The 13,314-nt window shown below is 36.3% G+C and overlaps 1 protein-coding gene across 2 annotated transcripts in view; it reads right to left on the bottom strand.

The window, feature by feature from the left end:
• The window catches only part of Ap5m1 (adaptor related protein complex 5 subunit mu 1), a 35,692-nt gene that overhangs the window by 15,924 nt on the left and 6,454 nt on the right, over positions 1–13,314 (bottom strand). For both annotated transcript variants that reach the window (XR_015450910.1, XM_004871086.4), the window contains exons 3-7: positions 8,457–8,684; positions 6,293–6,432; positions 5,401–5,486; positions 5,194–5,312; positions 1,477–1,573 (exon numbers count right to left, since the gene is read on the bottom strand). Coding sequence is in view for 1 of the 2 variants with exons in the window: in XM_004871086.4 (XP_004871143.1) it covers positions 1,477–1,573; positions 5,194–5,312; positions 5,401–5,486; positions 6,293–6,432; positions 8,457–8,684 (670 nt within the window). In the remaining variant the exon portion in view is untranslated. The remainder of the gene's footprint in view (positions 1–1,476; positions 1,574–5,193; positions 5,313–5,400; positions 5,487–6,292; positions 6,433–8,456; positions 8,685–13,314) is intronic.

Raw genomic sequence — 13,314 nt, 5'->3', positions numbered from 1 at the left:
AACACAGAGGAAGAAAATGAAAGACTGGTCATAACGATCTGTTCAAAGTGTCTTCATTTAATAGATTTTGAACTAAGAAGCAGGCATGGCTGGGCAGAGTGGGACACGCCTGCAGCCGTCGGAGGCCGAGGCAGGAAGACCCCAAGTCTAAGGCCAGTCTGGGCAACTTAGTGAGACTCTGCCTCAAGGTAAAATTTTCAAAGGCTGGGGATGGAGCTCAGCTGGTATAGCATCTGCTTAGCATGTGTGAGGCCTTGGATTAAAAAACAAAATCAAGTATATTACTGGTGTATTACCAAACAGATGTATTACTAAAACTTCCCATTCTGTATTATGCTTTCTGAAAATTACAAGATGTTTAGTTAATACTTAACAAAATGCTTAAAAATATTTTAGTTACTACTTAAAGAGACAATATATTTCCCATAGATAATGTTAAATATTGGTCTGTTTGCATTTTGACAAAACAATTGCCCATTCAATATTATGCTTTCATTATAAAAAATAAAGAAAGGAACTGTAATACTTTTATGAATTCACTTAAAGAAACAAAAAAAAATGGATATAAGAGCAAACAGAGAAAATCTAGGGAGGTAAAGAATACTGCCTTATTCTGGTAACATTACATGGAATTTATTACTGCCACTCCCAAGAAATTGGAGTAAATACAGATATTTCTCATTTAATGACAGTGTTACGGTACTGCAACTAGGTTGTTAAATGAGGAACTATGAGTACATACATTACAATATCTAGACCAAAGAAATGGTCAAAGGAAATTCCAACTTGATGACTTTGTTTTCATTTGTATAGCTCTTACATGTAGTGCTGTAATGTATAACAGAACATAAAACTACAGTACTGTATGGTATAATCAGCAAAAATCATAGTACTGTATTGTACTGTACAGTACTGTAAGAGAAGCCACCATGAGGCCACATTGCTGCTCACATTCCTGCATAGTAAGCCCAAATGCAGGTCATAAGTCTGAGTGGTGGGTGGTAAGTCCAAATAGTCATTAAACAGGTAGGTCATTTCATAAGGCATATCTCTAACACTGTTATTTACACTTTATAAATGAGGAAACTAAAGCTTTAAGGAGTTTACTAAGTTGTCCAAAACTATACACCAATAAAATGTTGGAGCTAGACTCAATCACTGTCTGCTCAATATCAAAGCCTGAAGCACTTCTGAATAAAAGGGTTAATTATAACCAGAGCAAAGCACATCAAACTTTATACTTTAAAGAACACCTCTTACCAATCATGCTCATTCACACCTTTTTTTAATCAGAAGAAGGCAGAGGGCAGAGTAGAGTTCACAAAGTGTTAGGTGAGAATGGATCAAGCCAGCATATTTATAAATTGGGACTACTTTCCAATCTCTAAATTCTAGAATTCTCTAAATGTTATTACCTTAGGTAATAACATACTACCATTTTAATCCATCAAGTTAGTTTGAATCTAAACAACTTACGTGTGTTTATTTTTGGTTTTCCTGATGCAAAAACTTGAACTGAATGCTGATCTGCATAACACCCAGTGAGTGTGTAATCTAAGATCTTGAAATGAAGCTAGGGAAAGCAGAGATGCAGCAGTTAAGGTGATTACTTGGTATAAACGGTCACACTGTTTTGCCCTTGGCACAACTCACAGTTCACAGAGGCGATCACAACCCTAAAACTGCAACTGCGTGTCCACGCGTGCACATCTATACAAACATGGACATGCCTGCTATGCATTCTCTTCTATCCACAGGCTATGTGATTGTGATGCAGTTCACATCACAATTCTTTTATAGGCAGGAATGTTCACCCTTTTTAGCGAAATATAAGAATGCATTTATAAAACAGAAACATTGGTTTATATCATGTTTGGGGGCGAATCACCTGCTTTATTTTTCAGAAAACTAAAATTTTATTTTTACAGAATTTAACTTAGAAATTACCTATTTCTTCATGTAGAAAACTTTTCTAAAATGTAATTCATGGTTCCCAGATTTCACTGATAATGTGGGGTTATCACTATTAATGCCAGGTACTGTATGGTGCTGTAGTATACAGTGAGGCATTAACATCTCTGCAGCATGGCGCTAGGATGCCTGTGAATCACAGTGACATTCACATGAATTATGAAGAAGCTGATGTTTTACAGAGTTTCACTTGCCTTTTGCTATGGTTCTTTTCATCTTTGCTCCTATATACTGCCGATGTTGAAATATCTTGGCACCTTTTCTATTTTTTTTTGGCAGTGCTGGGAATTGGAACTCAGGGCCTTGCACATGCTACCACTGAGCTACATCCCTATCCCTGTACTTTTTGTTCTTCTTTTTCTTGCAAATATCCCCTATTTCATATCTTTCTCCTTTAATTGCCAAATTAAATGATCTTATATATAGGACGTAGTTTTTAGATCTCAACAATTTTTTCCTGTTGTACCTTGACTTGTATAATTCTGAATGCTGGAAGATATATATGGCAAGGTTGACCTCCTCATAACTCTTTCAATGTAGAACTATTCAGTCCATTCAATGAACACAAATATGTATTGTGTACCTTTTATGAGATCTTTACTGGTTAAGCTATAGAAATGAACAGATAAATCATAACATCTACCCTTGAAGGACATATGGTATAGTAACGTCCCACATTTTGAAAAATTAGGAATTTTTATAGTAATCCTTGAAACAAAGCTAACAGACACAGTTGAAACCAACACAGGAAAAAATGAATTTATGAAGGGCTGGGGATTTAGCTCAGTGGTGCCACTGCCTGTCTCACAAGCACAAGATCCTGAGTTTGATCCTCGGTACCACAAAAAAAAAAAAAAAAAAAAAAAAAGAATTATGGACAGCGTACATTTGACTTTACTACCACTTCCCCAACTGCTTTAATTGACAAATTTTAATCTCTTCTCTGATAGCATCCTACTGCCTCGTGGATCACTCCTTCAATTTCCCTCATTGATTCTTCCAAATTTTTCTATTTTTCTGACTTATTCCTGATATTATTAGTTTCCACTGTGTCACCTATTTCTTCTCTGTAGATAACTCCTAAATCCTTATATACAGGTGACTTCTCTTGAGAACTCAGCTTTAGGGTTTTAGCTACTCACTGGACACTTAACGCTAAGATGTGATACTATTGCCAGCAATATGTATATGGAGCTCACGCCTGGCCAACTTTTTTCACATCATTACTTTTGTCAAAGTGTGTTCATACATTCAGCCAATACTTATGTGCTGAGTACTAGGCAAAATGGTGGGGATAAAATAATGAATGAATGGAACTCACATAACTTCTGCCCTCTTTGAAGTTTGAATTTGGTTTAAGTTACATATTTTTGAACACCATCTTTGACTTGAAACTGTTTCTTGTTTCTGTATTAGAGGCAAAGTTTCACCTTCATCATGGTTCTTAGAGTACTCCTTTTCTTTTTCCCCCTTCCTTTCTCTTTCTGCTGATACTTTACTAGTCCAGCATCAATGTATCCTCTTTCTTCTGGAGCTATAAAATGTTTTTGTTGTTTCTAGTTTTTTTTAATTACCTTCCTTGAATGCACTGCAGATTGATGTTCACAAAATATCACTTTTTGAAAAGACCATTCTCCTAATCAAAAAAGTATATCTACTGAAGGAATAAAGGAGTTAAGCCCTCTATATTCTAGACCTAAATTACTTATCCAGTTTTATACACTAGTACTGTGTCCAGCATTGGTTCTTAAGTGTGTCCTATTTATCTTTCTTCGTTTCTGTAAGTCATTGTTTTACATTGTTCATCATCTCTGGCCATTAGAGAAATGAAAATTAAAAATGAATATTAAAACCAAGTCAGAGGGGTAGGGGAAAGGAAAGAAGGGAATGGAATCAATATGAAAAAAATGGAAACAAAGTCTTTGTAAACAGGGAGGGATAGAGGGGTTGAAGGGAAGACAGGGGAATGGGGAAAAAATAAGAACCAAGAGAGATTATGTAAAGGTGCAAATTTCCAAGGATGAATTAACTGTATTGTATACCTAAAATGTACAAATAAAATTAATAATAAAAAAAGAACTATACTGAAAAAAACAAAACAAAACAAAAAAACCACATTAAGATTCCATCTTATTCTGGAAAGAAAGGCTATCATCAAGGAATCACACAATGGCAAATGCTGGAGAGGCTATGGGGAAAATGGAATCCTTGTATATTGTTGGAGGGAATATAAACTAGTACAACTGCTATGGAGATCAGTGAGGAGATTCCTCAGAAAACTAAAATTAGAGCTGGGCCTGGTGGCACATGCCTGTAATCCCAGCACTTGGGAGGCTGAGGCACAGGGATCACTGAGAGTTCAAGGCCAGCCTGAACTACATAGTGAGACCCTGTCTCAAACAAACAAACAAAAAACAAGCCCACCCACTAAAACTAGACATTCCTATTGATGAGCTATTGCCCTTCTAGGTAACTTTCCAACAGAGTTCAAGTCATCATATGACAGTGATATATGTACACCCATGTTTACAGCAGCACAATTCATAACAGCTAAATCTTGAAAGGGGCCCATATGCTCATCAACAGATGAATGGATAAAGAAAATGTGGTAGTATTTATATACAATGGAGTACTACTCTGCCATTAAGAAAGATAAACTTGAGTCATTTGTAGGAAAACGGATGCACTTTCAGACCATAATTTTAAAGTGAAATAAACTACATAGCTTCAATATTGCATGGTTTCTCTTACATGATAAACTCAAAATATAAATAAAGCACAAAATAAAAGATAGGTAATACGAAGCAGGGAGATAAATCCTTTCTCATATAGGAAAGGGATTCAGAGATGAAGGAATAGGGAAGTGGTATGGGGAAGAGGGTGAAAAAGATGTGTCCTGTATACGTACTAACTCCCCAAGAGAAATGTAATCATTATACATTGGAAATATACATTAATAAAATAAATACTGAAAGAAAAAATTTGGGTGTTAACACATATATTTAATGATTTCCTTTAAAATTTAAGTATTAAGTAAAATAGAAAATGGAAATTAAATGGATACTAAACAAAAATTAAACAAAAATCCAATGAAGGATTTAGCCAGGTAAAATGAGAATTAAAAAAAAAATGTTGGAAAACATTAAAATCAACTAGATATATGCAACCTAGAAACAACATAAAAAGGGGTTTTAATGTAGTAGGTCAAATAAGTATGTTTACCTTTACATATGCTGTGCCGCCAATACAAATCTGGTCAAATGGCTGCTTGTCATGGCTCTTGGCTCCAAAAGTTACAGTTCCAGAAAGACTGATTTCCATTGATTTTGGAAACTTTTGGCCTAGAAACATAAATACACCAATCAACTATTCTAAAGAGAGTGGACTCTACACCAAATAAAAGAAAAAAATAAACAAAACCTTGCTCACCAATAATCCAGACCAATAATCCTTTCTCTCGAAAGACCTCAAGCTGGCCAAAACTAACTTTGTATTCCAAATGTGTTATTGGACCTCTTTTAAAAAGAAAAGAATAAAATAGAAAAAAAATGATCACAGATGTAACAGTTTTAAAAGTTTTAAGTCAAATCTTGCTAATGTTACTTAATAAAAGGACAACATAAAAACAGATCCGCATTGGGGCTTGGGATTTAGCTCAGTGTGCTATGCCTGCCTTGCAAGCACAAGGTCTTGAGTTTGATCCCTGGTACCAAAAAACCCAAACCCCCCCCAAAAACCAGATCCATACTGTTTGCAGAATGGAACATAACAAGAAGATGTACCTCCCAAAATACCAAAAACCACATAAACATTTACAGTCATGATATACATTTTGTTTTTATTCCTAACGCCAATTATATCACATAGAATATATGAATATATTCACATTGGTTGACACAACAGTAAATCTATGATTTTACTATATATTCAAGTACACTTTGGAAAGAGCTACACTGCACAAAAAAAAAAGAGTAGAATTGATGAGGAAGCAATCTTATGATAATTGGTTAATTTATCAGGCAGCTGATACTTAGGACTGACTTATATGTAGAATCCAGAGAAACTGCTAATAATAAAGCTGAAACAAAATAATCTCCAACAAAGTTACGCTGGCTTAAGGTTATAATTTACTAGCAAGTTTAACCAGAAAAATAACAGCATATTAAAGGTAAATAGATTATTTTGTTTCAGTATCACCATCTATTTGAGTAACACAAAATTATTTAGATCTCAAACATAAGGCAGAAAAGACAATTTATTATAGTGCAGGGGGAATATACTAGGGAAGGTAGAATCATGGCACCATATCATTCATTCCTACCTATTATAAAAAGGTATGTGAGCTTCACAGAATTCAAAATTATTTTTTACACTTTCATGAAGTTTTAAATTAACTGCTATTTTTAGTTGTACTTCTTCTTCTTTCATTTGATAAAAACCCAAAATTGGTGGGACAGGGACCTGAAAATAAACACATTTTTATATAATTCTCAGGTTACAGCATATAAAATACCAATGGGGAATGACGGACTTCCAGTCATGTACACTAGATGACATCACGATGTATATATTTACACATACACATACTATAATCATTATATTCAGATCCGCCTTTATTTACTAGTGAGCTCCTCCACGTTGTTTTGATAATAGCAATAACGGATCCAAACACATTTTAAGGGCAGACATTCTTCTCTCTCCTGTTTCCAGAGATGACAAAGGTGCCTTATAAAAGTATACAATATATTCCCGTCTGTGCTCTTGCTCCTCTATGATATCCTCTCCCTCTTAAGTTCTCCGACTTGCAGTGTGGGACATGTACTACACATATTGATCACTGCTGTGATACTCAGAATTCCTGTTGCTCTTTTTGTAACCAGTGACTGTACTCCCCCATTCCTTTCCTAACTCCCTAGCTCAATTACAGCTAATGTGATTGGTCATCAGTAACTGATTGAAGGGGAAATAATCTGTAGGTTGGGGTGAGCCAATCATTCCGAATGGTACATCTGAAGTAAGACAGAGACTACTTACACACAGTGCAAGTTCTAGAGCTGTAAGTCACCTGCAAGCAGGGAAAGGCAGTTGAAGACACTGAGAAGCAGCGATCCGAGAGTATGAACCTTGAATACAGAGTAATTTTAATTTTCTGGCTCTAGTACCAATGTAGTCTGGGTTCTACATCTTTTCATGAATGAAAATGAGATTTCCTGTTGCCTTCTCAAAATAAACTTCCTCTGCTTAAGTAGGATTTCCTAAGCTACTGACTGAAAACTAGGACAAGAGATAAATGGTATGGCACAGTGGAAAACATTTTGGGCTTCGGCAGTTTGCAAAATCTGGGTTCAAATCTAGGCTCTGCCATTTATTAGTCAAATGACCTTGTATAAATCATTTAAGTTCTCTGATACCTTCTGCATCTGTAAAATGGGAGTAATACTTACCTTAAGGTTTGTTAAAAGTAGAAGAGAAAATACACTCCAAGTGCCCAGGAAAACATCTGATGCACTTACTCAATAAGCAATAAATAGCTACTATTAATTTATATATATATATATATATATTTTTAGCAAGGTTTTACATTTATTGAAGGTAGGAAAAGAAACATGCTCTGCAGAGTCAGTGCAGGCCAATTAAAAGTAGAAAACAAGTGCACTCTGCTGGGTGAGGGCAGACCCTGAGAAAGAGAACAGTGGCAGACAGCTGAATGTCTGCAGGTGTTTGCATCTCCCACGCCGCAGGCTGACGTCAGGTGAAGGCCATCCTCTCAAACACCTGCTTGAGTTCTCTGGAGAACTGAAGCTGAGCACTCTGATTAGTCTCAGGTGCAGGACTTTGGGAACTTTTTCTCTGCACTTCCTGGATCTCCGTTATTGACAGGTTGCTCCCACTTGCTCAGCTGGTTTGCCCCTCGACCCCCAATCTCCTGCCTCACAGCTGGAGTATGATGCTACTGGAATACTGCCTGGAAGAGAGGTAGGGTAGGTGCAGAGTGGGAGGAGGGAGAGAACCTAGGAAGTTGGGAATCATATGGTAAAAGGCTTTGAATGGCCTGCAGAGGAAGCACAGGTTTGTCCTGGAGACAATTTATTTTTTTAAATTTATTTTTATTTAATAATTTATATTTGTAACCAAGATTTCCTGGAATTAGAGTTACTTCATGTTTATGGTTAAAACCATGACTAAATTATACTAGGATCTATCCTGTGACCATAGACTCCTTCTTAGAGAATATTAAAAAACCACACTGACTTTGAAAACTATTAATGCAGTTATACGTACCAGAGAAAAGAGGTAGCCCATGCAGATAATTGAATCTTCACTCATCAATTATTGTCTAGTAAGTAACTCATGAGAAGTTCTCATTTGGCCCAAGAATAGAAATGATGTCCTTATGAACAGTATTTATAAATGTCTCACAGTATTTGTAATGGCACTTATATATACAAAGGTCACCAAGCCTCAACTTTTCCAAGACTGTTTACCTGGGATGTGTAGTAACATAAGTTGAATGACTCTAAAGGTGGAGTAAATGGAAATTTGTAAGGCCCACTAAATGCAGAATCATCCATTGCATCAATGCTACTCGAGGTCAGAATGGCAGAATCAAGAGAAGTCACACAAGGATGAACAAGAATATCTTGAAGTGGTGATCCATTGGTGGGGAGACTCAAGCTAATGGTAACATTTGGCATGATTCCTTCCAAATCACACTGTAATAAAAGCAGAAATGGGTATTACCAAGATCTTAGAATATACATTTTCTGTTTAAGGCTTTTCTCAATGTCTTAGTCATTCTCCCCAGTTTAACTCATTTCTCTCTAGATTCTCTTTCCTTTCTAACAGTTTTATGCTCTTAAACACCGAAGCCAGCGACACCAGAGGTTTCACTGGCCCTTCTGCTCACCTCTAAACTTCTTAGAAAATACTTGCAATTCATTCACTTCTCTCCATTCCTTCTGGAAGTACACTTGTAAAGGCCTTTACAACTTCTGTCTGAGCCCTCTAATGTGTCTTGGCTTGCTTTCCTCTAGTCAACCCATTCTCCATAAATGCCAGAGCTATTTTAATGAACTATAATTTTTATTATATTATTTCATGCTCTAAACATTTCAATGGTTCTTTTTTTTCCCATTAAGTTTATTGGTACATTTTTGGTATAAAATACAGTTACATTCATCATTGGGATCTTGTACCATTACATGAATATCTTGGTTCTTATTTTTTTTCCCCTTCCCCTGGCCTCCCTTCACCCCCTCCACCCTTCTCTATTTGCAAAGACTTTGTTTCCATTTTTTTCCTTTTCTCATATTTTTTCTTTTCCCTTTTTTCCTTTTCCCTAACCCTCCCACTTCCCCTGCACCTTTAGCCCTTTTCTTCCTGTTATACAATATCAATTATACATTTTTTAAATTACAATATCAAGATCTAGGAGACATTACCACAGATTTTACAGAATTTAAAAGGATACAGAAAGGATATTTCAAAAATCTGTTTTGAAATAAATTTGACAACTTCTAAGAAGTACCTTGGAAGACAAATTAATGAAGCTAACTCTGGAGGAAATATAAAATTTGAATAGCACCTATTAAAGAAAGTATATTCCTAGCTTGAAAACCTACCTATATGACAACAGCAGGCTCATAAACATTTTAACTGATAAATTATATCAAACAATTAAAGCAGAAAAAAGAAGGAACACTTCTCCCCTCATTTTAGGAACTCAACATTGTGCTAATCCTAAAACTGGATAAAGATAATAGAAGAAAAAAGTATGAACATAGACAGAAATTTGTTTAACAAAACAAACTCTTAGAAGTCAGATCTGGCAGGATGTAGAAAGTGGTTTTGTTATAGGGATGGCAGTGTTGGTTCAGCATTGGAAGATCCACCCCCAAAAGTCATCATTTTAACAGAGGAAAGGAAAAAGCCATATGATCCTGTCACTAGTTGGAAAAAATGTGTTGAACTAAATTCTACAGCTGTTCATGGTAAAAGCTATCAGGAGGCTAGGAGTAGAACAGAACCTTCTCAACAGATCAAAGACATGCACTCCATACTTCCAGGGAGAACACCTTATATGAATGGGGAAGATACAATGCTTTCTCCTTAAGGTGGGGAACAAGGGCAGATATGCTTACTCTTTATCTGTCCATTAAACTTTGAAACATAGGCCTCACCAAAATAGTCTGGCAATAAAATGACACAATTAGGATAGGATTGGCAAGGTAGAAGCAAAATATTTATATGTAGATGAAATGATCATCTACAGAGAAAATACTAAGAAATCTCTAGAAGCCCCTAGAACTTGTACTTGAATTTAGCAGGGTTAGAAAACACAGGGTATATATAAAAATTCAGGTCTATGTATACTTGCTATAAATGAAGAATTGGATATTGAAATTTAAAAGTTATGTAGGAGTACAAAGGAACTAGAAAAGTTAAAAACAAAAAACAGTGCTGGAAGACGTTTAGTACCTAATTTTAAGACTTCTTCAAAAGCTACAGTAATCAAGGCAGTGTTGGTGTAAGGAAAGACATATAGATCATTGGAATAAAACAGAGAATCTAGAAATAGAACCACACATATATGGTCCACTGAGTTTTGAAAGATTATTTAACATTAACATTTTATAGAATATAAACTCAATTCAAGAGCCAAGGAAGAGATAGTGTTTTCAGCAAACGGCACTAGAACACCTAGTATCCGTACATAAAAAATTAACCTCAACCCTTTATTTCCATACATGAAAATAACTTGAAGGGAAATATGAACCTAAATATGGAAGCCTAAAAGTATAAAACTTTAAGAAATTATAAGGAAAAATGTTTATGAATTCAGGGTAGGCAAGAACTACATAATATACAAAAGCATGATGTATAAAAGAAACTGATAAATGAGATTCCATCAAAACTTAGAACTTTAAATGACATTAAAATGAAAAGTAGTCCTTAAACAGATCATATTTACAATGCATATAACCTATGACCAGAATATATAAAGAATTCTTAGAGCTCATTAATAGACAACCCAATTAAAAAGTAGACATAAGATGACAAATAGCCAGTACAGCACAAGGAAAGGTGTGCAACACTAGAATCAGAAAAATACTAATCTGTACAGTAACAAGATTGAATTATACATTCATTAGGGAGATGAAGTTAAAAGTTTTAAAAGTTTTAAAAGCCTTGTCATGACTTTTTCTTTTTGTTGGATTCTCCCCCTTTGCGTTTAATTTGTCACACCCAATGGATTCATTCTGCTGGGTTTCCTGGGGTTGTGGTTCTCATTGTCTTTTCCTAGGGTATTGTCTAAACTTTTTTGGAGTGCCGGTTTGGTATTCATGAAGTTCCTGAAGTGCTCTTTATCATGAACGTATCTTATTTCTCCATCCATTTTGAAAGATAGTTTTGCAGGGTACATCAATCTGGGTTGGAGGCTGTTTTCCTTTAGGGCTTGAAATACATCACTCCAAGCTCTTCTTGCCTTGAGGGTTTGCATTAAGAAGTTGTCTGCTGTGATGCTGATGGGCTTTCTTTTGTATGTGATTTGTTTCTTTTCTCTTACTGCTTATAGAATTTTGTTCTTCTGTTGGATTTCTGGGATCCTAACTATTATATGCCTATGTATAGATTTTTTTTTTGATCAACGCCAGCTGGAGTCCTATATGCCTCGTTTATCTGTATGTCACGTTCTTTTCCCCTGCCTGGGAAGTTTTCTGCCATCACTTCTGTGAATAGTTTTTTGATGTCATCTGCACTCTCTCCTCTTTCTTCATTGACTCCAATCTGTCTCATGTTATTCTTCTTTGCATCATCTAGCAGCTGCTGGATTGATTTCTCGTGTTCCCTTACAATTTTAAAGCAATTTTTCTTTTCCTGGTCACTAATTGCAATCTTTTCTTCTATATCTGAAATTCTATCCTCACATTGGCTCATTCTGCTGTGCAGACTTTCAATGGAGTTTTTAATCTCTTGGAAATGTTTGCATCTGTGTTATGGATTCCATTTGTTTCCTATGTTGGGATTCCGTCATGTTCCTCAGATCCTCTATTTTTTAATCTGTGTCCTCTCTAGATTTATTAATCATGTCTTGCATCATGAGCAAAATCTTTGCTGTTATCTGAGTAATTATTTCTGACTTCATTTTCCCCAGATTCTCTTTTGTTGCCAGTTCAGACAGTCCAGGTGGTTGAGTATCAGACTGTTCCATGTGGGCCGGGGATTTAGCCCAGTGGTTCCGTCGCCTGCCTTGCAAGCGCAAGGACCTGAGTTCGATCCCTGGTACCAAAGGAAAAAAAAAAAGACTGTTCCATCTCGTTTCCCTTTGGGGTTGCTGTAGGTGATCCAGAAGTCTTTTTTTGAGGCTTGTTTATGTGTCTTCCCATTTCCACAGGGGGAGGGGGTGTGTGCTTCTGGCACCTGCGTGGCTCACCTTCTCTGCCCTAGGAGCTTGGGATGGCGGCGGGGGAGCTTCCTTCCAGGTGCTGGGACTGGCTCAGCTTCTCTGCCCTAGGAACTTGGGATGGTGGCAGGGGTTCAATGGTTCTTTAGTTTTGTATTTTTTAAAAGCCTTTTGTTGTCTGTCCCCCATCTACCTCTTCATATCATTTTGTATCCCGTGACTTACGCTGAAGACAGAATTTTTGCATTTCCCGGAATAATTCACACTTACACTTGGATATGCATGTTATTCCCTCTAGCTGTAATGCCCTTTTCTCCCTGTAAATTCATTTATTCATGTTCAGTTTACTAAATGACTTGTGCAATGACTAAAGTTCTGTATTATCCCCTTTACAGCCTACTTCTGGCATGTAGAAATATTAGGTATCTTCTTCCCTATGTGAATTGGCTTAGTTTGTCAACAGGAGATATTCATGAGATTTGGGAGGAGTGAAAGGGAAGCCATTATTCTTAGGATACCATGGAAGTCAGATTAAATAGCTTCAGACCTCTCCTTGAGCTTCTACTTCAAGGCTACAATGGCTAGCTATATTACTTTTGGAGATTTTTCCTTGATCTTCTGCTTTGAGGTTGTAACAGGCAGTCCTGGCAACTGTGCAGACTTCTCTGTAAACTGTGGTTTCCTAACTACTTCAATCTGTGGAATGAACTTGTGAGGGACTCTATCTTGAAGGCTGTAACCAGAATATTACTTTTGTTTCCTCAGCACCTCTTATGCTTGTGTAAGTCCTAAAATATTTATTCCAATAAATTTTATAGTGGCCTTTTACAACCCCACCAGATCAACAAGCTTTACTTATGTGTGTGTAGGTAGTCTGGGAAATCCTTTGTACCTCAATTCGAATTTGACATTTAGCCCTTAAAATGCTGGATCAAACT

Source organism: Heterocephalus glaber, unplaced genomic scaffold, assembly GCF_053883595.1.
Source record: "Heterocephalus glaber isolate CG9 unplaced genomic scaffold, H.glaber_assembly_v1.0 deba00001118, whole genome shotgun sequence".
NCBI lineage: Eukaryota > Metazoa > Chordata > Mammalia > Rodentia > Bathyergidae > Heterocephalus > Heterocephalus glaber.
This window is presented reverse-complemented; position numbering and strand designations above follow the sequence as displayed.